This window comes from Phoca vitulina, unplaced genomic scaffold (assembly GCF_004348235.1).
Source record: "Phoca vitulina isolate PV1807 unplaced genomic scaffold, GSC_HSeal_1.0 scaffold3, whole genome shotgun sequence".
In the NCBI taxonomy this organism is placed as follows: domain Eukaryota; kingdom Metazoa; phylum Chordata; class Mammalia; order Carnivora; family Phocidae; genus Phoca; species Phoca vitulina.
Window position 1 is genome coordinate 11,670,943 of NW_022589706.1, and position 26,675 is coordinate 11,697,617.

General features: G+C 38.6%; 1 protein-coding gene across 3 annotated transcripts in view; it reads right to left on the reverse strand.

The window, feature by feature from the left end:
• KCNIP4 (potassium voltage-gated channel interacting protein 4) overlaps positions 1 to 26,675 on the reverse strand; it is a 1,108,185-nt gene that overhangs the window by 119,656 nt on the left and 961,854 nt on the right. The window contains exon 2 of one of the 3 annotated variants that reach the window (XM_032397227.1): positions 10,074 to 10,175. The exons of the other annotated variants lie outside the window; for them this stretch is intronic. Coding sequence (XP_032253118.1) covers positions 10,074 to 10,175 — 102 coding nt within the window. The remainder of the gene's footprint in view (positions 1 to 10,073; positions 10,176 to 26,675) is intronic. 3 annotated transcript variants of the gene reach the window in all.

Consider the following 26,675-nt stretch of genomic DNA (forward strand, 5'->3'; position numbering starts at 1 on the left):
GGTGACTACATTTAATAACACTTATTGTGCAATTGACGTTTCCTAAGAGAGTTCTGTCCAAAAGCAAAAACAGACAAACAAGAACAATATATATGCGAGGTGATGTACGTGTTAATTATCTAAAGGAGGGGAGTCCTTTCACAACTATACAACTATCAAATCATCACGTTGTACACTTTCAATATCTTACAATTTTATGTGTCAATTGTAACTCAATAAAGCTGAAATAAAAAATAAATAAATAAGAGGCTTGGATGTGATTCCTCATTGCCTCCTTTTATTAGTAAAGTCCAGCGTTGTGTTGGTAGTAAGAACCTTCAGACTCCGGTCACAGCTCACCTTGTTTGGTGGCTTCTCTTCCCCACTTCTCACTCCTCCTGACTGTCTTAAGCTTCATCTTTTCAACTACCTAGAACTTTCTTCCTCTTATTTCTCCTTCTAGTGAAATTATTATTCTCCAAAGGGCCCTGAAGAAATATTACCTGTTTGTGAAATGCACTTAGGTGGGATTTAATCCCTTCTCTGTGTGGCTATAATTGTGATCATCATTGTCCTCGTGGAATAAGAGCATCAGCAGCTAACACTTATTGGCCACTGTTGTAAACAGTTCACATGCTTATTTACTCCTTGGGGGAGTATATGGAATATTTACTATTATCATTTCCACCTTTCAGATGAAGAAATTGAAGTTCAGAAAGAGTAAACAACTCACCTAAGTCTTCTATAGCTAGTTAGTTGGTCACAGAACCAGAATTTGAACCAAATAGGCTAGTCCCAGAGTCATCACCCTTAACTTCTTAACACTAACACTTTCCTCATATTGCTTCTCACAGCATTTACCTGTATTCATTGTATCTGAGTGATGTCTATACATATTGGTTTATTTCAGTACAATGTCAGCCTTCAGAGGAAGTGATTTATGTGTTCCCCTGTTCCTGGAGCTATTACTTTTAAAAATAATTAGTGCTCCATAAATGTCTGCCATGTTGAAATGAAATCCACTAAACCTGCCAACAGGAGACAGCTGTCCTGGGACTCCTGTCTCTGTCTTTCTTACACTCAGACTCATTCCTGGTTTAATGAAGATTCTTGGCAAATATATGATGGACCAGAAAAAAGAATGCTCATCTTTCCCTTTGTCACTAAATACTTATGTGGCTTTGGACAAGCCACTTAATCTCTCCATTTTTCAGTTTGCTAAATGGAGAGTATAACCCTTGTGATCTGTCATTCTCTCATGAATTTAACGAGGATAAAGTGAGATAATCAGGGTAAAGAATTTTAAAAACTACAAAAGACCATAAAAACGCCAGGGACAAGTATCCTAATCAGTAAAACACGTAGTTTACAGCAAGTAAATAGTAGTGCCGACTGGTATGCAATTTGGGTTAAGTGTTGAAGTTCTAACTTTCCCCACTTCCTGCTTCCAGAGGTAGTGAAGTGCCATAAAAGGAGGAAATTTTATGCTAGCTTTGAAACATCTATCATTTGTCATAGCCAGGAATAAGAAGTGCCATCTTATTGGCTCCTGCAATGCTAGATCTGGAAGGAGAATTTGAGACACAGTCTGGGCTTCTCATTTGTAGATGGTGAGACGGAGGTCCAGGGAGGGGAAACAACTCATTCAAGGGGCTACCACCATCTCTCTGGACAATATGGGCTGCACAAGACTTGTCCTATGCTGAGCAGATAAGTGGAAAAAAAAAAAAACCTCTAAAACCAATCAAAACACTGAACATAACTGGAGAGCTGGTGAAGTACAGATTCTGAAGCTCAACTTCTGGGTCAACCTTTTGCCCTGCCCCCACACATCTTACTGATAATGATTCTCAGTCCTCATTTTCCTATTCTGTAAAATGGGAATAATAAAGGGAGTCTATCCTATAGAGCCATAATGAGTTAAACTGTGCAAAGCACTTAGAACTGTACCACCCACATAATAAGTACTAGATGCTTGTTAAATAAATAAAAATAACATCTGAGTATTTGAATGTAACATTTTTAGGGCTCATACATATAATGAATTTAAAGGACCTTGTTTTCTGCTTGCAAAGTAAGTTTACAAACCTTCATGAGTTATGCTTCTGTTCCTACAAAGATTTTCCTGACTATATGCCCAGGTCAGAGTTTTTACCTAAAGTCACTAAAGAGTTAGCATGAGGTTGAGTAATTCTCAGAAGGTTAAATATTTTTAAAAATTTCCCAGAGTTTACTGTTGTATTTTTAATTGACAGCATGTTAGCTGTTTAAATCACTTTTTGAAAACAAATCCTCCAACAGCCAAGTGCTGATGTTTCTTCTCCAAGAGAGACATCTAAAACTTTCCATGATCAATATGCTACCGGGCAAAACAAAACACACTGAAATGTTATGCTGTATTTGATACCAAAAGTCTGAAGTGAAAGTTAGGAAATCATGTTTTGCAATTGTACAAGGCAGTATACTGATGGAGTCATCTAACCCCACAATTATTATGTTGCATTCACTCTCCTGTGTTTGCTCAAATCAACAACAAAAGCTACTGGAATGAAGCTTTCATTTAGTGAATCAGTTTTTTGATTGAATGGGAGTGCTCAGATTTACTGGGAAGATATTATGAAACAAATTTAAATAAAAACATGTATATAAATACAAACACATAAAATCAAGTGTTTAATATTTTATCTTTTGCATTTGTTCCTGATTATTATCTAGTAAGTAATCCTTTGGTCACTGTAATGTCCTTTGAATGAATAGGGAAAAATGATTACTTTATAATAACATAATTGGGGCATAGAGAGACACAATGAATTACTCAGTTATCTAATAAGGAGACATGGAGATATAGCCACAGACTTGACAGCATTTATATTTTAAAGAAAAAGTATTCGTGCTCACCTAGAGTAGAGTAGCTAGGGATTTCTTGATACTAAGCCATTCATGAAAAAGCTAGTTAAATTCCTTAATCCTAAAATTATCTACTCAATATCAACATACATTTATCAGCCAGTTGTCAGCCTATCATGAAACTGGGAACAAATCTTCCAAGAGCAGCGTGACTGATTCTGAGAATTGTTACTGGTCTTGTAGATCCCCTACCCCTGGCTTCCAAGATATAGAGAAGCTGGAAAACACCTCCAGCTGGCCTCCAGAGCCTCCCTCTATCTTTCTACATGCTGTTCTAGGGCTTGGAGACTGGCCTCTATGGATATTATTTCAACTCCTTGCCCTCCGCCCAATGGGAAGCACCAACAGATCAGAGAGAAGGAAGAGAGGGGTTATGGTATTTATTTTTTGGGGTCCCTCCTGACTGGAGGTTGGGTTGTAGTGGCTGCTTTCCTCTTCCAAGGGCCAGTATCCCTGCTGTGAAACCCTCTCTGATAGCTATAGGTATAGCTGTAGCTTTCTTCCTCTCTGGTAATGATGGCTATAGAAGTGATAACTTCACTCCTATGGGTCTTGGGGGCTTCACCAGCCTTGTTGGGTCTAGAATCCCCGCTCCTATCTTTGCAAACAATCCCTTCATTAAACTCCCTTCGATGGCCCCATTTAAGAGTGCCTTGTGTTTCCTGCCAGAACCCTGACTGATACCAAATCACAGAATTTCAGTGTTGGAAAATACTGGACTTGAGTCTCGTTTCTCATCCTAGATTTTTTTAATAGCTCTGCTATTTTGAAATATCCTTTCCTTTCTATAGATCTCAGTTTTTTCACATATAAAATAGGCTATATTCCTTGTAATAGGCTATTGTTGTTGTTGTTGCTGTTATAATAGACTAAATACTTAAAACATTTAAAATAAGATGAACTTTTGCTTAGATAGAAATTCCCCTTAGGCGCCTAGGTTGCTCAGCTGGTTAAGCATCTGCCTTCAGCTCAGGTCATGATCCCAGAGTCCTGGGATCAGGCCCGGCATCGGACTCCCTGCATAGCAGAAGAATCTTCTTCTCCTTCTCCCTTTGCCCCTGCTCCTGTACTCTCTCTCTCTCTCTTGCTCACTCTTTCTCTCAAATAAATAAAAAAACCTTTTAAAAAAAAGAAATCCCCCTTCACTCTCTCCTTGAATTTTTCCAGTAAGAGTTCTATTGATATGACAGTCCTATATCTTGCAGTCATTCAGTGAATGCATCTGTAGCATTGGACTAAGAGGATTTTGGGAGTGGGTTCATTCCAACTTCTCAATTGTAGATTCTACACAAATTATTACAACCTATCAGAACCCAGTTGTCTCAATTGTGAAATGGGGATGTAAGGCCTACCTTCCTGGATGCAGAGTACCAGACCTAATGCTTTCCCATGTTTCCTTCCAATTTGAAGACTGGTGATTCAAAGTGTGAAACAGAGCTACAATTACACACCCTAAAAGGGCTTCCTCAGTCAATATCAGAGGTGGTCAGTGCAGCTCAGCCTGATGAAGTGATGAAGACAGAAGGCTCTGGAGTCACAATCCCAGCTCTGTTAACTGGCAAAATTGTCTAACTTCTTTTTGCCTCGGTTTCCTCAGCCATTATACAGGGAAAATAATACACCTGCCTGAGAAGCTGACTGGGACTCTCAACTGAGTTAATAACTTGTCATATATTCATACTTATGATGTTTCATGTACTAAGTACTTTGCATAAATTATCTTGTTTAATCCCACAACCACCCATTTGTCTGGTGATCCCAATGGTCTTTCTTTTTGTATCATGAATAAGCTATGCTCCTTCCCTCCTTAGAGCCTTTGCTCTTGTTGTGTCCTCTTCCTTGGAACTTTCTCTCCAGACCCTCATACCATGGGCCTCCTCGTGTTTTTGGGTCTCAAAAGTGACCTCATCAATGATGCTTTGCCTGATCCAGACTAAGTACCTTTTCCACCTGCATTCAGTTTCCATTACTTTGCCACAGGTTGACTTATTTTATAACACACATCACCTTCCGAGATTGTCTTTGTTTTTATGTTTATCATCTTTCTTCCCATATAAACTCAATGAAGACAGTGAACTAATAGGTCTTAATCCTCCACTATAAAGCCAATGCCTAGAATCATGTGGACAACACATGGTTTTTCAAAAAAATAATGTGAACAAATGACCAAATAAGGAAACTTAGGGTCCAGATAATTTAATTAAGTAACTCCAGGCATTTTGTTAGTAGGAGGCACAAGAGGAATTCAAATGCACGCCGGGATGACAGTAAAGCCCGCCTGCCTCCATCTGCCTCTTCCGGTAGTTCTTGGAAGGGATAATGAGGGTCTGAGCAAGAGCCCTCACACAAGACAGTAGTACATGTAAAAGATATTTCAGAGAGAAAATTGACCAGACTTTAGTGGTCAGTAAGATGGTGGGTGGGGAGCATAAAGTGAAAGGAAGTTGTTTTTAATTTCAGCAAGTGGACAGCTTTCCATGAGTGATATGAGAAAGTCAGGGAGTGGGATCCAGTAAAGGTAACCAGGCTCCCATATCTGGTTGGTGCTCTTATCTGCATCTAGGGTCAGGTGCTCAAAGAGCAGTGGGCAATAGGCTACACAGGGCACAGGGGCCCAAACTTAAAAGCTAATCCTTAATTCACAGCCCAGGTGTTCCCAGCCTCAGTCCCTATCCCATTTCTCACTCTTGTTGGGGTGTTTTATGTCAGGAGGAAGACATTTGAATCATGTCTCTTACTCCCATTCCACCGGAGGCCACTGCATGGGTTTGCCATGCTTGTTGTTCCCCAATATCTTTCCAAGGCACTTAGAATTTGATATTTGCCTGAGAATCTCAAACTTCATAGTTAAGAAGTATGCTTGAACACAAAAAGTTTGGGGCTTGTTATTTTTCCTTTTGTTAAAGATGAGTAATATGTTTAATTTTCAAAAATTTAATACTGGCTATAATAATGTCTCATGTAGAAACTCTTTGTCATGTGCTACTTCTTTTAATGCTTTCATTTGAAGCACAAACAGCAGAAGAAATATTTCAAGTCTACATTTAACAAATGACTATAAAATGTGTATAATTTCCAAATATTGAGGATATTAAATCTATGTAACAAAAAACTCAAGAGGTAATATACATGATGTGTTTAAATATTTAAAAGGCCAACTCAAAAAAACAATTTTCTAAAATACACGAGAAAGCTTGCATTCACATAATTTAATGCTTTCATCCAATATTCCAAATCTGGGAAAAAAATAATCTAAAAGGCATACACAGATGTATACACAGAGATGTTTATCCCAGTGCTATTTATATTATGGGATGAAAAGGGAAAAAATCTAAATATTCAGAAGCCAGGGAATGTGGTCAGAAACAGGATACTGTCACTTTACAATGTAATAATATGCTTCCATTAAAAATTCCATTTACATTTTTAATAACAGGGTTAATATGTATGAAAGCATGCAATGTAAGAAAAGGATAAAAATTTGGTATAGATGTGATCATTAATGCACACACATTGATGGAAAAAGATGTTACTTATTATCCGCAGTTACTTCAAAGTAGAGGAATACACTAGGATTAGGAGTGTGTTGTGTGGTCTGTGTGCGTGTGCGTGATTTCTTATCTTTTTTTATGCTTTCTACATTTACTGTCATGAAGATAAGTGACTTTGGTGAATAAACCACTTGCCCTCCCAGCTCTGAAGGAGAAGGAGGGGGAGGAGGAGGAAGGCTGTCCTGTGAAGGAAGGAGCAAGTGCTACAGATTACTCTCAAGCATTGGACTAGGACCAATATGCTTGGAAGTTAGAAAGGAGGCTGATTTGGGCACAGCATGAGGAAGAATGCTCTTTAAAGCTGACAACCACCAAACGGGTGTCTCCCTGATGAAGCAGAGCATCTCCCTGGTAATGACAGAGGAGTCTGTCTGGGAACCCAATGTGAGGGGAGGCTACAAGTCTTCTTAGGCTCTCTTCAAACTCTCAAGTGCTCTGACTAGAAACCTAAGCACTCCATAACTCTGCAAGAGTTTTGGCCATTCTGTAGGAAATAGTTCTTCTTTTGCTATTTGCATGGTATTGATAAATCTCACATTCCTGCCCTGAGGAATGAAGAGCCCTTTCTTATCTGTCTTCCTGGAAAAGAGAATGGAATTTAGAATGAGTATTGGCCCTTCTTAACTACCTTTTGGCCCCTAAGCTTTGAAAGTTCATGGGATGTGGTGGAGAACATTCCCTCAGCCACTGTGCAGCTCACTCAAGCCTAGAATGAGCCCTGTCAAGCCAACCCTTCTTCTCTGTGGTCCAGCATGCAGACATTCGGTGGCCAAGCTTTTTCTCCTGGTGGCCTAGGGTCCTCTGCCCTTCCAGGCACCCGGCTCTAACTCTCACAGCATTTTTTAAGTCCTGTGCCCGACCCCTTAGGGCCAGATCATGGATAGGGACCCACGAATAATGCCTTTCTGATACAGCAATGGAATTAATGTGTTTTCTGGGGTGTTCTTGTGGCAGGTGGCTAGTGGGGAAGGGAGCTATATTTGCAGAGCTTTTGGGGTCATAGTCCAAGTCTAGCATCAGTTCAATAACAGCCAATTTAATGAAATCCTATTTTTCTAAAAATGTCAGTTTTTAGAATTATTCTGCTCATGTTTTGGTATCTTTTATTATTATTATTTTTTTCCTCTCAAGAAAGATCCTGGCTTTTCCCTCACACTTATAGTTGAAAATTTCATTGCATCCTCCCTGCCCATTTATTTGGGGTCTGACTTTACCAGGGATTGGTGCAGGAAGAGTGTTAATAGGACCCGGCAATTTTGTTCTTCCCAAGTGAATATAGGAATCCATTTTAAAGTTATATTTTACCTGTCTACTGTGTACAAATGACTATGTTTTCAGTGAATATCTGGTAAATTGGCAATTTTGACTCCAACTTGAAAGGAGGAAAGCAATGGCTCTAATAAACATTTGCTGACAAATAGTGGCAATAAAAACGTCTGCAGCTTCAATATTGTGGATGGTCGGGGTTGGGGCGTTATTCTGGGATTATGGCCTCTTAGGTTGCTGATGACACATTATGTTTTTGTTTGTGAGATAGTGTGCATGGTGTGTGCAGTGAATGGAAAAAATTGAAGCAATGGATCTCAACCATAATTTAAATTTTTTGTCCATCAGATTGTCACTAATAAAAGTAATTTTGTCCCGTCCCCTCTCCCCACAGAATGTTCTAGTAGGATAGGACCTTTTTAAAGCTGTTTTATTTACTGCTATATCTCCCCGAATGGGAATAGGAACTGACATATAATACATTTATGGCGAATGAATAAGTGAATTAATTAAATCTTCTTATTATGATATATTATGTCTAACCAATGCCACTGAAGTAAGTTATTGTTTTATCCTCGGACTTTTGACTGGATGTATTGGGTTGTTTGAGGTACTTTCTATATTTTCTCCATTTGCATTGTGGAGACTAGGGAAATTTCAGGGCATTCACGTTTTTTACAACACTGAGCCCATCAGTTCCTATAAGATGGTGAGGCAGAATATAAAGAGAGTTGGTGAAGATATGGGTTAGAGCCCCACACGTAGAATGTGCTAGCCAGATTCTTCATACTCTGTTTCGTCACTGCCAAAGAACACCACCTTCTCTGTCTGATTCTAACAGTGGTTTGATGTTTGAAAAAAAATTGTGGGGGCACCTGGGTGGCTCAGTCATTAAGCGTCCGCCTTTGGCTCAGGTCATGATCCCAGGGTCCTGGGATCGAGACCCACATCAGGCTCCCTGTTTGTCGGGAAGCCTGCTTCTCCCTCTCCCACTCCCCCTGTTTGTGTTCCCTCTCTCGCTTTGTCTCTGTCAAATAAATAAAATCTTTTAAAAAATTGTGTATGAAAGAATGTAAACAGGGGCGCCTGGGTGGCTCAGTCAGTTAAGCGTCTGCCTTTGGCTCGGGTCATGATCCCGGAGTCCTGGGATTGAGTCCCGTGCAGGGCTCCCTGCTCAGCAGGGAGTCAGCTTCTCCCTCCCCCTCTCTGCTCAGTCTCTCTGTCTTTGTCTTTCAAATAAATAAATAAAATCTTAAAAAAAGAAAGAATGTAAACATAGGATATTTATAAATGTTCATTATAAATTGTATATAGCATCATTATAAAATAAATAAAGCATTGCCCTTTAGATACCCCCTACTTTCTACTCCTCAAGAATGTCACAAAATTGGAGAGAAAGAGAAGGTGGAGAGAGTGAAAGTTAGTCTTCTGTGTCAACTTGGCTAAGCTAGGCACCCAGTTATTTCAACCAACACTAATCTCAATGTTGCTGTCAAGGTATTTTGCAGATCTGGTTAACATCTACCAACAGTTGACTCTAAGTAAAGGAGATGACCTTAGATAATGTGGGTGGACCTCATCTCATGCTGAATAGCCAGGCAAAAACAGATTTCCTGGGAAAGAAGGAATTCTGTATCAAGACTGAAGTCTCCAGTCCTGCCTGAGTTTCCAGCCTGCCAGCCTGCCCTAAGGATTTCAGACACGCTAGCCCCCACAGTCATGGGAACCAATTCTTTAAAATAAATACCTTTATACACATGTTTGTGTGTATATGTATGTATGTACATATATGTACATGTATGTATGTGTCTATGCATGTATATGTGTGTATGCATGTATATATTGGTTCTCTTTTCCTAGAGAACCCAGAGAAAGAGTAAGCAAAGAAAAAAACACCCTCACATTTGTGTAAATGGTTTCCACTTTGTAGTAGTTTTTCTAACCTAGTGATATTTCTGAAGTTTGGCAGTATCTGAATGGTGTGAGCCAAATGCATAGATGTGAGTCAGGAAATCTACAAGGTGATGCAGGTTGAAGTGTGTAACAGCCCTGCCAACCAGTTAGGCCATGGTCATCCCAAGGCTACTCTCACCTCTCAGATCAAACAGAAATTTCCAAATGTTTTGAAGCCCAGGCTCTTGTCACTAACACTGTGCCATCAGTCTGCCAGACAGGAAGGGCCTCACAATCACACAAAAGTTCCGCTGGGTATTTGGGTACACAAGAGTACATCAACAGACTTGGTTTTGCATAATATAATATATTGATTTTTTTTTCTTTAGAAGCACAGAACTGGAGTGCATGCAGACCTAAAGGAATGAAACAAACATGTGGCGTGGGGGGAGAAAAAAAAAACAAAAACAAACTTGCTTTGAACAGCAGGAGACGACGTTTTGGCAGCTGAGCAGGGCAAGAGCTTCATGAGCCGCTCTTTAATGCTGCGCTTGGTGCTGTTCTGAGCGTAGAGGAAACCTAGAACATATGCGATGGGTTCTGTTAATGCTGTCTGCGGAGAGAAACGGGCATGCTGCACGGCTTATCACAGGAAGCTGGGCAGGCAGGGTATGGATGCAGCCATCTGCTCAGCAGGCAATCACAGGCAGAGGGTTGGGACCCCAGAAGGAAAAAGAAAGAAAAGAAAAGAAATCCTTTTCTCCCCCCTCTGTTTTTCTCATTGTTTAGGTTTTCTTTTCAAAACTTTTCTGTATGTTGCATTAGAAAGTGGAAATAGAATCTCGCGAGTCTGTCTTTCGAGCTGTAAGAGTAAAATTTGGTGGCTTTTTTTTGGCTTTAGGTTAGGAAGATCACTGAAAGAGTTAACTAGATTGAAATGTCTATATTCAAACCAGAGTTGGGGCCCACGTGACAATTTTCTGTTCTCATTGCTCCCCATCTTTGGTTACAGAGGTCATAGATGCCCTGCATGAATCAGTCACACCGCAATCACCTGTTAGTACCTTTGCCTTCCCTGAAAGTGAGACAATAGATGTCTTTGATATGCAGCCTCATTAACATAAGTGGACATGCCCAGAGATGCAACAGTCCTTTGCATTTTTCACAAGTGGACATTAATGGACAGAATTATTCAAGCAGAATAATTCCAAAAGAAGCAAGGTGTGTTCACAAACTGTTAACCCCTGGAATGCATAGAGTTGTATATGTGACTTCAGATGGTTGGGGAGGAGTCCAGGAAAATCAGTAGCACTTGGGTGGGCAAGTTAGTAAATGCTTGAAACAACTGTTGGTGTCAAGAGCCACAACTGTCCAACTCATCATCAACTTGCCCACTCAGTGCCCAGAGCCTGAATTTGCATGGTGATATTATATATCTATATATATATATAGTTCCCCCTCCAAATTAGTTCAGAAGGTGTTTGAATATAAGGCAATAACAAGAGAATCAATTTCAATATAGGTTAGACCATCTTCCATTTTTATAATATGGACCTGGCAAATGTATCATGTGTTGCTTTTCTACTTTATAATTCCTACCTTGGAATTATAAGGAGTTCTGACCACAAGCCTGCTAATCTATTTCCCTTTGGGGCTGTTCCACTCCATCATCAGTGTGCACTGGGTAAAAACCTGATAGATCTTTTGTGTGGGGGATGACAGTGAAGTAGTAGATACATAAATCAAATCATATTATTTCTCTGCTTAAAAGCCTTCTAAAACCTTCATGCTATTCTTTGGGAAAAAAATCACACTTCCTACCATAGATCCTAATCCCGGCATGAGCCGGCCGTGCCTCACTCTCTGAACAGCATTTCCACTACCCTCTTGCTCTGGAACATCAACCGGTGACCAGGCTATTCTTCTTACCTTTGTTGGAACTCACAAAAGTCTCTCCTCTGCCCTTGACACTTATATGGTGTGAAATGTCTTGTTTACTTGATATCCCAAGTTCTAATTGATGGTCTGGCACATAAAAGGAGATCAATAAATGTCTGACAAGTGAGTGAATAAATTTACTTTCAATACCAAAACAAGACCTGATTTAATTTCCTTGATTAGTATCTAAGTAAGCTTTTAAACTTATAAAATAAATCTGATTTACATAAAACAGACTCTTTAGTTGGCTTCTTCCTTGTACATTTGTAGAAGGACACATCCATCTAAGTACTGTTTCCTTTATAAACTTCCTCTGGGACATTAGGATTTTGTTTTATTATTGCTTCCCGAGCAGGACATTCTGCTTCTCTTTCTTTGTGACATTTCAAGCCCCCTGCCATTGTATGCACAGTCTGGTGGCCCTTCACCAATGATCAACTTCAATATGTCCATGCAGCCTTTAAAACTCAATTCAAACACACTTGCTTCTGGTAAACTTTCCCTGTTGTATCTCCAAGCTTCCTGAAGGAAAGGGCCTCCTCCATCCTCTGCTCTATCTTTCTATTATTCCTGCTGCACACTCTATTGTTATGGGTATCACATCCTACAATAGGGTGAGACCCTTCTCTGATAAGGATTAGAAAGAAAATGTTCTACCAGCCATCTGCAGTAAGAGAGAGACTTTAGTTTTACCTTGTACCCAGCTCCTTTACTTCAGGTTTGATTTCTTGATGTCCAGCCAAACTCCATAGTCTGAAATTGGTACATGGCAAACACTCAAGAAATATTTGCCAGTTGCTTGATTTCCTCCTTTCCCCTTAAATTCTGATAACTGCCAAGCTCACTCTATCTATAACAGCTGCTGGGCTCTCAGGTCTGGGTGTAGGGGAGGGAGCTTCCTGCTTCCCAAGCACTCAGAACTATTAATGGTCACTCCCTGACTCCACCCCAATTTGATAATTAATGATGTTCTTCCTTGGAGCATCTTTTGAACTGGACTATAAGGTAGACAGTTTGCTGTTTTTAATCAGGAGTCAGAAGCCCCAGATTATAGTCCCTGTTTTACTATTTCAAGTTGAGTGACCTTGGACAGGTTATTAAACTTCTTTGCGTTTCTGTCTTTTCTTTGTAAAACAAAAGGACTTACAATAAAACATATTGGTTGTAAAAATACAGTTTAAAGGTCCCTTTTAGAAATACATTTAAATATAAATTGTACATGATTTCTAAGTTGTTTTTACTTTCTGGTAGATGAACAAATCAACATTTATTTGACTACAGACATTATTCAAATTCTCTAGGGTCTTTTCCTTCAAAATAAATAAGAATATGATTTATCATAAATGTTAAAAATGATATAAACAAAGTCCCCTAAATGATGTGGAAAAGCAAGTATTTTATTTTATTTTATTTTAATTCCAGTATAGTTACCATTCAGTGTTATATTAGTTTCAGGGGTACAGTATAGTGATTCAAAACTTCCATACCTCACCCAGTGCTCATCACGACAAGTGCATTCCTTAATCTACCTTGTTTTTATAGTGTTTTCTCTTCAATGAGAAATTTAGCTTTCTTAAGTCAGGTTGTAGACTACACATAATTTCCTCTATGTCCACACCTCTCTTTCTCTGCTACCAGATAATTCTGCTCTTTTCCTCTTAAAGTGTAGTGGTTGAGTGTTCAAGCACTGTAGTAAAACAGCCTGGACCCAGTTCCCAGTATGTCATGACCTTGGGTAAGTTTATTGAATCTCTCTGAATCTCAGTTTCCTCGACAACAGAATGAATTAGTAATAGTATCTACCTCATAAATTTGTTAGACTCTAATGAGATAATATATAAAGCATTTATTTAGCACAGTGATTGTCCATAATTTCATAATGTACTTTCAATAGATGTTAGATATTAATTTCTTTCAGTTCTTTGGGTACATGATATTCCCTCCTACCTCAGGTCCTTTCCAGATGCTATTACCTCTAACTGAACTTTTTTTTCTTTTCTTTTTTACTTCCTTGTGGCTTGGTTAACTACTGTCTGCCTTGAGAGTTCAGTTCAATATCACTTTCTGAGGAAAACCTTACATGAAAGATGAAGCTAGATTATGAACAGCTCTATTATATGCTCCTAGAGTTTCCTATATTTCTCTTTCATGGCATTATCCTGAATATAATTAAAACAATTGATGACACAATTATATATTTGACATATGTCTTCCCTACTGCAGTATAAGATTAAAGATGTCTACATTCAGCTTTTAGAGAGTAAATGTTGCTGAATATGTTATCCAACTATAAGCAACCATAATACTGGTCAAACCATATGAAGCAACTGTTTTCAAGTACTGAACAACAAGAAATGTAGTGTAGTACCTGAGGGAAAAGAAATCCAGGAGGTGAGTTCCACAAATGCCCTGGATCTCTCTGCCTAGTTGGCATGTTATTTCCATAGTTCAGAGAGGTGCAGATCATGCTTACAGACATCAGAATTCTGGACTCCCAGAGTGACTGGAATTTGCAGGACAGGGTGTTAGAAAGGAGAGAACTGGTATGTGTGTCAGAAGGGAGGATTTATGCGAGGATTAAATGTGGGTCATTGTGATGATTAATTTTATGTGTCAACTTGGCTGGGCTAAGAGATGCCGAGATAGCTGGTAAGATATCATTTATGAGTATGTCTGTGAGGGTGTTTCTGGAAGAAATGAGCATTTGAATGGGTAGATTGAGTGAAGAAAATCACCTTCACCAAAGCCAGTGGGCATCATCCAGTAAGTTGAGGGCTTGAATAGAACAAATGTCAGAGGAAGGGTGAATTTGTTCTCTGCCTGAATTGAGACATCCATCTTGTCCTGCCCCCAGACATTGGCACTCCTTATTCCCAGGCCTTTGGGTTTGGAATGGAACTATACCACCAACTTTCCTGGCAGATGGTGGGACTTCTCAGCCTCAATAGTAGTGTGAGCCAATCTTTCATTGTCTCTATATTTATCTACATATCTATCTATCTATCTCCAATTGGTTCTGTTTCTCTGGAGAACACTGACTAATGCAGTCATTGATCAAGGGCTGAGTGACACATGCTCAAGATCAGACTCGATAATACTTAGGAGGCAGAAGCTGCCAAAGGGCTGAGAATTGAATGGAAATACCAGAAGTCATGTCATGCTGGGAGATGTTGAAGTTCTGACCCAGAAGAAAAAAAAGAAAAAAAAAAGTAAGAAAGGGAAGAAACCACACTGTTGCAGTAAGTACCACTGGCATTCACTGGAGAGCTCAGACAGACTATGTTTTCGGAGTAAGGATCATTTCCTAGAGTAAGGGCCACACCCTATGACTACATATAAAACCAAAATTGGCCTATCTTAACAAATAATAGAACGAAAGTCGGTAAGACCAAAAGGAAGTGCTAGTAACTATGGAATGCCTTCCAGAACAATACTCAACACACTTGAAAAGAAGATAACAAAATCCAAACTACTTACGATGCATTGTAACAATGTCCATCGAGCTATCAAAAATGAGCAGACATGTAAAGGAACAGAAAAATGTGACCCGTAATCAAGTTCTTAAGAAAAATGGTCAATAGAAACAGACCCTGGGATGACACAGATATCAAAATAAGTAGAAAATGACATTAAGGAAAAAGATGGTCATAGTAACTAAACAGTTGAAAACTTTTGGCAATGAAATTAAAACTATAAAAAGGAACCAAATAAAAACTCTAAAAATGAGAAGTAAAGTTTCAAAATATCAAAAAAATCAAAGGGATTAAAAAGTAAATAGATTTTTAGTAATTTAAGAAGAGTAGTCTAACATGAATACAATTAAAAAAAAACAGATGAATCAGGAGAGAAGAGTTTGCAAAAAAAAAATGGCCCAAATATTCCAAATTTAGTTATAAAGATTAATGTACAGATCCAGGAAACTTACTGAACCACAATCAAGATATATACAAGATGAATCACGTATAGGCACACCATAGTCAAATTGCTGAAAAAGAATGGAAAAAAAAGCTTAAAAAACCCAAATCTGGAATAAAAGGACATATTCTAGATAGAGATAGAGTAATATGGGAATGGTTTCTCACAGAAACAATGGAGGCCAGAAAACAATGGACTAAGTGCTGGGGGAATATACAGACTTTCAACCCAGAATTCTATATTCAGTGAAAATAGGTTTTTTTGTTGTTGTTGTTGTTTGTTTTTTATTATGTTATGTTAATCACCAAAAATAGTTTTTTGAGAAGGAAAGTGAAATAAAGATATTTTCAGATAAACTAGAGCTGAGAAAAATCATAGCCACTAGAGCTGTATTACCAGAAATATTGAAGGAATTTCTTCAGGCTTAAAGGAAACGATGTGATATGAAGATCTACAGATAGAAGTAAAGAGCAAAATAAAGAGCCCTGGAAATTGAAAATATGTGAATAAATATAAAATTTTATCTTATTTACTTTGTTTAAAACAACAACAAAAAAAGGTATTGTGGAATTCATTACATTTATAGATATAAAATTGGACAATAGCATAAGGGATGGGGGAAGGCAAATGGAACTTTACTGATACTACATTTTACACTAAGTGGTACAATATTAACTCTAAGTAGTCTGAATAAGGGCAGGAGACATGTTACAACCTCTAGATGCTAGGGAAACAGGTAAGTAATAGTAAGAGGAGGTGCAGTTGAAAAGACAACTGAGGGATTAAAATGGAATACCAAAAATATTCAATTAATCCCAAAGAAGTCAGGTACAGAGGAATAGAAAAGCAAAGAGAGCACAGTAAGACAGCAGACTATAGCCAACCATATCATCAAAGCAAAAACCAAATCTTTCTTATCTACTACTGTATCCCCATTACCTTGCATAATGCCTGTTATATAAAAAGTGTTCAATCAATATCTGCTGAAAGCATGAAATCAGACTATATGTGTTCTATGATGGTCTCAACATATACATATTAGCTGCATGTCTATAATTAGCAGATGCATTTAAAATCTGCATGGTGTATTTCTTCACAGTGGGTGAAGCCATCTCCTCCCCACACTCTAAATGGATATCTGGGTACGAAGACTCTCTGCTAAGGATGAGTCTGACTGCATTCCCCAGCCAATAATACTAAAAGAAAATTAATGTTGAAGGTCAGTCAACCAACAGAGTGCCTTAGTATGCAGGACATTTTACCCTCATAGACATTCTTTGATAGATTAAAAACCTTACATCACATAAATATTTATTCATTTATTTAAAACAAGCATTCATCATAACACTTATAAACATTTAAATAATGTTTACTGTAGTACTGTGGATATACAGTGGTCATATAAGAGAAAGTCCCTGCTCTCCGAAGTCTAACCAACTACATCAATTTTAACACCTATTGCATTTCATGTTTAATTTGCCAATTTCTTTCACTAAATATCAGATTCACTGAAGAAAGGATTCTGTGCATTCATTAATTTATTCAAAAATCATTTACTGAGTGGCTAGAATGTTCTAGACACCAGTCCAGGTGCTAGGAATAATGTAGTGAATAAAACAGACAACAATTCCTGGGCGCCTGGGTGGCTCAGTCATTAAGCGTCTGCCTTCGGCTCAGGTCATGATCCCAGGGTGCTGGGAGAAGCCTGCTTCTCCCTCTCCCACTCCCCCTGCTTGTGTTCCCTCTCTCGCTGTGTCTCTCTCTGTCAAATAAATAAAATCTTAAAAAAAAAAAAAAAAAAAACAGACAACAATTCCTACTTTTGTTCATCAGACATTTCAGTCAGGGAAATATAAAAGCTGGGTGATGGACACTGGGGAGGGTATGTACTCTGGTGAGCACTGTGAATTGTGTAAGACTGATGAATCACAGACCTGTACCCCTGAAACAAATAATACATTATATGTTAATAAAAAAAATTAAAAATAAAGAAATAAATAGCAAAATATAAATTTGTCAGATAGAAAGCAGAGATGAGGCATAGAGACTTCTGTTGGTGAGTGGGTTGGGAGGTGGGGTGGGGAAGAGTGGTTTTTTTCAATGTGGTTCCTGAGGAAAGATTCAGTGGAGTTACTTTTGAGCAAACATGTCAAATGAGTTGAAAAAGTGTCTTACTCTGTTTTGATTATTAGCATTATTAGCAACTAGTGCAGTATATTATACATATTAGGCACTAATGTAGGTTTGTTGAGTGATTAATCTTCCTCATTTATTAATTTATTCAATAAATACTTATGGACACCTATAATGGACAGATTAATACCTTAAATTATTGGTTGTATAAACCTCTGAGTCCAATGATATGTTCATAAATTTATGGCCTTAGAAATCAAAATTAATTCAACTCCCTCATCCTTGCATGGAGAAGTTAAACCAAACTAGAGTTCTGGCCTTCAAAACTCCTGAAACAAAATAATACAAAAAGAATAAAAAGTAAGTGTGCAAATAAATAGGCCACTTCACATTGTGATACAATTGAATGAAAATGCCTTCATTTTTACCAGTGGGAAAGGTTTCCATCTTACAATGCCTGACATTACTGAAAATCCATCAGCCCAGGGTGGTTGGCCCGTATTTGTGACCCCCCGAGATTTCAGCAGTCATATACGGCAGTGGTCATTTGCACAGACTGCTTTTCCTTTTGCCCAAGAAATGGCACTACATGTAAATGTCAGGTTTCATCAGTGAGTGACGGGCCTGAACTATGAATTCGACAACTAATGACGATGGTGATAGATGTGGCAATTTCGCGGCAATGAGAAGTGTGCTTATCATTCACAGCCCTGTTCAGCTTCTATCTTGTGCTTTTGAATTATGGACAAGGTTTTTCTTCCTAGATGTACATGCCGTCTTCCCTGGAATCAGTAACTGTGACCAAATCACCCGGAGTTTCAGTGGCACTGTGATCCTGTCTGTGTGTCCCTCCTTTGAATCAGTGACAAGCTAATTTATGAGCAGTTACTTGATGTTGAGGCTAGGAAGTGTATTCTCGACTATTGGCAAATGTGAACTTAGCTGCCAGCATGTTTACTTTTCAGATAAGCTTATGGCTCATAAATAGACACACACAGTTCATTTTGTATTTCACCCAAATTTATTCCTAAAAAAGAAGGCCCCAGATAATTTGGGGTTCACATTCTGGTGATAATTCTTACCGAAAATGGCTGCTAACTATGCCCACTGTTATTGGTCCTGCGGTCAGCCCCGGATGTAACTGTTCACCTTTAAGGAGGGCAGCAGCAGGGTTAATGACTGAAAATGAGGGGGAAATATCTACATTTAATTTTGAAACTTTATGAATTTTGGAGGCAGAGCACTGACCTTCCAACTGACCGTTTTTTTTTCCCCCGGTTGTAAAAGAGTTACCTTTTATCTTTTGGTTAATCCAGAAGAAGGGAGCCAGAAGGTACCTGAATTTGCTGGAAATAATCTACAGAATCTAAATGCAAGTAGAGTAAATTTGACTCTACTTACAGCTGCTACTTGAAGACACCTGTTTCTCATAAAATGAGTGCCAGTCTGTCTGTCAGCTGTTCAGGCTCTCTCCTGTATCTCTCTGCCTCTGTTTTCCCAAGCTCATTCTCTCCCTCTCTTCCTTAGCCTTTGTCACTTCCTTACTTCTCTGTCTCCTTCTTGCTCTCCATCTCTGTGTTTCTCTCACTCCAGGTTTCTCTCTCTTTGTCCTTCTACATCTCTATTTGTATCTCTACTTTATCTTTCTCTGCTCTCTGTCTCTTCCCACTTCTGACTCAGTCTCTCAATCAAGGCAGCATTCCACTGAATTTTCTTTACCTTTGTGTTAACTGCATGCCTCATGAAAAATGTAGAGAGAGCTTTAGCCAGCTGAGTACATGATAATTATTGTACATTATTGCTGGGCAAATATTAGTAAACAATTGGATGGTCAAAAGCTACAATGCTTTCTAAACCAGTACTAAGTGCTTGTGGTTGTCCACATTACTGCCTCCTTCTCTTGGCAGAACGAGTCAGAGAATACTAGCAGAAAACAATGACATGGAAAAGGTGTCAGTTTTCTTTGGGCTCCTTTAAAATTCATCATTGAAACCCAATTTTCCTTCGTTCCTCTGCACAAATTACCGAAACTGCTTATTTGGTGAGATATTCTGTGTGGGAGTTGGGAAATTATCTGGAGTTCTCTATAAGTAGGGGTTTGCCCCGGACAGTGCCAATTTACAAGGGTCCAAACATCCCATCTGTTAGCATCTCCTTTTCATGTCCAGAGTGTTCCGCTTTAAGATGACAAATTATATCAGCAACCAGTGTGGTCTGTTCCTATAGAGTCATGTGCAGTCACCGACAAAATGGCCACTTCGTTACACAGTAAATAATGTAAATGTGCAATTTCATTTTAAAAATAGCTATAAGTAGGGGCGCCTGGGTGGCTCGGTCAGTTAAGCTTCTGTCTTTGGCTCAGGTCATGATCCCGGGGTCCTGGGATCGAGCCCTGCATTCGGCTCCCTGCTCAGCGGGAAGCCTGCTTCTCCTTTTCCCTCTCCCTTTGCCCCTCATCCCTGCTCATGCTCTCTCTCAAATAAATAAATAAAATATTAAAAAAATAAAAGTAGCTATAATTAGTAGGAAAAATGAAACGGGAATTTAAAATGGAAGTATTTGTATACAATGCAATATTATTATATTAATGCAATATATTTTTCAGCTTTCAAACAGAACAAAATCGTGTCATATACACGAACATAGATGAAACTTGAGGACATTGGGCCAAGTGAAATAAGCCAGAGAAGAACAAATACTACATGATTCTACTTATATGAAGGGATCTAAAATAGTCAAATTCTGGGGCGCCTGGGTGGCTAAGTCAGTTAAGAGTCTGCCTTCGGCTCAGGTCATGATCCCAGGGTCCTGGGATGGAGCCCCACATCGGGTTCCCTGCTCAGCAGGGTGTCTGCTCCATCTCCCTCTGCTCCTCCCCCTGCTTGTGTGCTCTCTCTCTCTCTCTCTCTCAATCTCTCTCAAATACATAAATAAAATCTTTAAAAGAAATAAAATAAAATGGTCAAATTCATAGAAGCAGAAAGGAGAATGGTGCCTATAGGGGCTGGGGGAAGGCGGAAATGGGGAGATGCGTTCGCTGGGTATGAAGTTTTGGCTGTGCTAGATGAATGACTTGTGGAGATGTGCTGTATGACAGTGTCTCTAGTTAGCAACACTGCATTGTGCATTTACAAATTTGTTAAAGGGTAGATCTCATGTTAAGTATTCTTACCAACATAAAAAAAATGTAAGTAATCTGGGATGTACTAATTGTAACATTTGTAGCGGAAAGTCTTGCCACTTTGGAATGAGAAAGAACTCGTTTGAATCTAAGCTTTGCTATTTTTTGTTTGTGAAACTTTAGATAAGTAACCTAACCTCACTGAGCCTCTTTGTCCTCACCAGTATCATGGGGAGAATAATGCCAGGATTAACAGTAAAATAGGAAAGTTCTCCACATTTCACTTGAATGTGATCTTGCCCTTAGGAAAGAACGACATAAATAACGCCTAAAATGCAGTGTTCTAACACAACAATAAGAAGAACTTTCTATGAGCCAAGAACTTTATAAGCATTATATCATTTAACCTTCCCATGAACTCCATGTGGCAGATAATAATACGATAGCCAAATTATAGGCAAGGGAATTAGGGGTATGCAGCTTTGAAGTGGCAGGACCAGGATGTGAGCACACATCCACCTGTCTCAATCTGGGTCTGACATTCTGACTTCTCTACTACACTAATGATGGCTCTAATAAATCCCTGGACTACTTCACTTATTGGGTCTGACTGTGTAACCTTCGTCTATAGTATATTTGTTTCACTCTGTACAGCATTCTTTATTTCCTTCCCCACCCCCTCAGTTAGGCTTCTTAAATCATCCTATCTTGAATATAGTACTGAAAACTTGGTGACCTATGTTCGTTTACTAGAAATGCTGCCTCTAATTCTATTTTCTGTAGGACAGCTATCAAATTCCTGGCAGTATTAAAAAGTAATAATGCAGTTGAAGGGAAAACTGTACTAGGAGATCCAATTTCTTCATCTGAAAAATGGGGCTAATAATATGTGACACTTACTAGTATCACAAGGAAGGTAGGAGATGAATGAAGTAATTGTTTCTGCAAAATCTTTCAAATGCTAGAAGAAATACAATGAAACCCATTATAACTTCCAGTGTGAAACACTACTTTCCCATTCTTTCGGGTCACTGTATATAATCTTCTTTCAAAACTGCATTTAGCCTATAAAATTATTTGTTCATTAATCTAACCAATAGATATTTATTGAATATATTATAAGGCAGACCCTGTGTTAGGTACTTGGGATGATAATCAGATAAGACATGCAATGAAGCTCAAGTGTTTACAATTTTGTGAGTACCAATTAATTGGCCCTGGCTACTCATTAGAATCACAGAGTGGCTTAAAAAATTTGCTATGCCTGATCACTCCAGACCAAGTGAATCAGCTAACTCAAATGGAAAGCCCAATTTATTTATTTTGTTTATGATATTTTATTTATTTTATTTTATTTTTTAAGATTTTATTTATTTATTTGAGAGAGAGAGAGACAGAGAACAAGCAGAGGGAACTGCAGGCAGAGGGAAAAGCAGCCTCCCCACTGAGCAAGGAGCCCGATGTGGGACTCAATCCCAGGACCCTGGGATCATGACCTGAGCCAAAGGCAGATGCTTAACCAACTGAGCCACCCAGACATTCCAAAATTTTTAAATTTATTTTAGAGAGAAAGAGAGACAGGGCATGCAAGTGAGGGGAGGAGCAGATGGAGAGAATCTCAAGCAGACTCCCAGCTGAGCACGGAGCTCATAGTGAGGCTTGATCTCATAACCCATGTTATCATGACCTGAGCTGAAACCAAGAGTTAAGTTTGTTGAGCCACCCAGGCGCCCCGGGAAGCCCAATTTAGAACCGTTGTTCTGTTCACCAATCCCATGCAGATAGGTTTGCCTAAGAACTGTAGTTTTACAGTTTTGATATGAACATTGTACTGGGTTGAATGGTGTCTCTCAAAAATTCATGTTCATGCTGAACCTCAGAATGGGACCTTTTTTGGAAATAGAGTCTTTGCAGATGTAATTAGTTAAGATGAGATCATGCTGGATTTAGGATGGACCCTAATTCAAATGACTTGTGTCCTTATAAGAGAAAGGACACACACACACACACACACACACACACACACACGAAAGAAGGCCACATGAAGATGGAGGCAGAGATTAGATTGATGCAGTTATGAGCTAAGAAATGCTAGTGATTTCCATCAACCACCAGAAACTAAAAGACAGGCATAAAATAGAATCTGCCTTAGAAACTCCAGAATGAACCAACCATGTTGACACATGGTTGACACACTTAATTTCACACTTGTGGTCTCCTAAACTGTGAGAGAATACATTTTCGTTGTTTGTAGTAATTTATTACAGAAGCCATAAGAAACTAACACAGACATCAATCAACAAATTTGCTAGGATGCCAGAAAAAAATCAAATTATATCATGGCCAACATACTCATCCTCTACTTGGAACACTTCCTTTATGTATGGAGTCCTTCAAAATCAAAGACATGGTGCTGTACTTATGATACCTTCTTAATAGTACTGGTGTTTTGTTTTGTTTTGTTTTGTTTTGTTTTGCAAATTCCCACTAAGCATATTTATCCTAGGTAAATTAATTTACAACACACTACAGTTGAGTGGATTTTTCCCATCTGGAATTGACATGTTCTATATTCTGTAGTTAGGGTTAGGTAAATCTCTGTTGAGGATAAGCATTCACAAAGAACTAAACTAGAAGGAAGAATCTTCCCTTCCTTGTTTCAAGTGAATTAACTAATCAGATATTTATTGAATTTTAGATGACTTTCCATATCACTGAGACTAATAGCCAAATTCCCTATAATGGCCTGCAAAGTGTGCTCAGTGCTCCCACTGAAACATGTCTGTTTTATCTCCTCTTTTACTCTTCTTATTCTGAACTTGCTACTGACTGGTCTCTGCTCCCAAATGACTTATCTCAAATATCTTCAAGATCATTCCCTCACCTCCTTCAGGTCTTCACTCCAACATGGCCATTTTGATGACACCTTCTGGCCATCCTAGTTAAACCTGAACTGTCACCTAACCACTCCCTGTTCCTCTTTCCTGCTTCACCTCACCCCATATGTTTGTTGGTTTATCACATGGGTTGACTTGTGTCCTCCCTGAAGTCATAAGTCAATGACGTAACCCACAGGATCTCAGAATGTGACTGTATTGGAGATAGAGCCTTGAAATAGACCATCAACTTAAAATGAGACCATTGGGGTGGGCCCTAATCCAATCTGACGGTTGTTCTTAGAAGAAGAGGAAGAGACACCAGGGCTGCATTGAGCACAGAGCAAAGGCCATGTGAGGACACAGGGAGAAGGCAGTCATCTGCAAGCCAAGGAGAGAGGCCTTGGGAGAGATCAAACTGTTGACACCTTGACCTTAAACTTCTAGCCTCCAGAACAATGAGAAAATATATTTCTGTTGTGTAAGCTACCTGTCTTTTGTTATAGCAACACTAGAAAACTAATAACAGTTAACCATAAAATCTTTCATCCAACCTGGAACACCACTGAAAATAAAAAGGGAGCACTATAATCATGATACCAAGACGACTGGCATAAACCAGGACTTCCCAGGTGTAGCAGAACTTTTTGTAGCCCTATCATTAGTGCCGGTCACTATTAGTGTACAGTGTACTTTAGTTGTATGTTTATTGCTTGCCTGTCTCCATGGGGTAGTAAATTCCTTGAGGGCACGGGTTTTCTGTATTTTACTACTTTATTCCCAGTACCTAAGTCTATGGCATATCATTGCTTCTCAATTAAAAATATGTTGAATAAATAAATGTAAACTGTAGTGAGTGGTTGATGTTCACTGATCTTTATATAAAAGACTTTATATAAAAATCTTCATGTGACTACCAATTATTTTGCACTTGCTAGACAGACTACTAGGCATCTTATGTATGTTATCACTCATTCTTACAATGATTTTGCAAGCTAGGTATGATCCCTAATTTATACTTTAAATTTTAAACCTAACTACATCAGAGATTTTAGGTCACTTCTATATCCCTCAGCAAGTAGGTAGGGATTCAAATTCAGGTCTACATCTCTTAATGCAGAAAAGATATTTGCACATTCTCAGCAGTTAGAAAAGAACATAAATGCAGATTTCCAACTCAACAAGTCCATTGAAATGATCAATATGTATTAGCCACAATATGGTACCTGTTGAGGTAGAAGTGATATCCACAAATTATATCAAGCTGGGTTCAGAAGAAGTCATGTTTAATTAAACAGTGTAAGTGGAAAGATTCCCTAATAATTTAATCCTAACTTCTCTATCAGCACTACAGAAAAATCAAGAAAAACAAATCAATCTCCCTAAGATGGATATGAGTAGCTCTTCCTGCTAATTTAATTTTTAGTAACTAATGCTTTAGGCTGATACACAATGTAAAATATTGTCCTTGAAAACAGGCAGCTCTGTCTGCTGCTCAGGATTGTTATTTATTAGAAACTGAGCCAGGAAAATCTGGTGTTAAATTTATCATAGCAGCTGAAGGGCCATGTCCTGCTGAAGAAAATTAATTGCATGCTACTTTAGTAGATGTTGTCTGATAACTTTTTATAGGTAACTATCTTGACCACATCAAAATGTTGCCTAAGAGAATTCTTTGAGTTACATCAAGTGAAGTCATATTTTGCGTGCAAATTTGAAATAATATAAGTAGTAAAGTCTCACACTATGTGCAAATTTGAAAGTAATTCAACTCTCAAATTTTTGTTACATTTGTTAAAAATTTCGTAACTTCAAAGCTGGCAGACTGAATGAGTGGTGAGTTGTCTGGGATATTGCTTCAAGGCAATATCCCTTAAAGCTTGTAACAGAAACTCTGGCCATTCTTTTTAGCCTTATGGAAACATCTAATTAAGACCTTAAATTGCTTGAGGTCTTTAAGAACATGTTCTTCAAATGAAACGTAATCCTTCTGTAATTCACACTAACCAAGTGTGAATCCCAAATACAGAGGGACTAAAATTTTAATCTGAAAATCCTAGTATCACTTAATTCAATTCTACAGGTGTCTGTTCATGCTTAATTTTATTAAATGCTCCTTGATGCTTTCTCTTCCCAGGGATCATAGGATTATATTGAAAAGAAGGTGAACTTTTGAGAGAGAAAGGTAAAATAATTTAGAAAAAATCACTTCACTCCAGAGACTGATCTTGTTCCTCCCTCTATCATTCAGAATTCCTTACACTTTATTGAATGTATCAGATTCTCTGGCTCTTCCAGATCTCTGTGGGATGGAATATAGGATTGCTTAGTAACCCAAAACCATCATACTTTAGAAATCTGCTATGGCCCAAACATTGTAAAGTCATATTATAAATACTGTCTTATATAAGCTTCATATAAATCATTTATCAAGGAAGAAACTGAACTCAATGATGTTTTAGTTTGCTCAAGATCAGAAGTCTAAAAGTTGGGATGCCTGGGTGGCTCAGTTGGTTAAGCGTCTGCCTTCAGCTCAGGTCATGATCCTGGGGTCCTGGGATAGAGCCCCGCATCAGGCTCCCTGCTCAGCGGGGAGCCTGCTTCTCCCTCTGCCTGCCGCTCTCCCTGCTTGTGCTCTTTCTCTGTCAAATACATAAATAAATAAAATCTTAAAAAAAAAAAAAAGTCTAAAAGTTAATGGAATATGTCTATGAACCTGGTCTGTATGAATCCCAAGGCCATATATTTACTATTTTTGTTCCATTCATCTTTGTCTCCCCCTCATCATGCACAATGCCTAGCATTGGCTCTTCAATATATATTTCTTAAATGAATGAATCAATGTTGGTTGAATTCCAAAGAAGAAAGGGAGGCTCCTTTTTCATGAATAAATCATGACTTAAGTTTTCCAAAAACAATTAGCATTTTCATAGGGACAGTCTGAAATACCAGATCCTGGCAAACCTGTCACTTGGAGACAGGGGCTTTCAGAAAGCTGAGACTTGAAAATTTGCCGAGAATGCCCTTACTTGGTGGCCTTCAATATTAGGCAGTGGCTGATGGAAGTTACAGGGGAACCAGCGGAAGGTGGTGGTA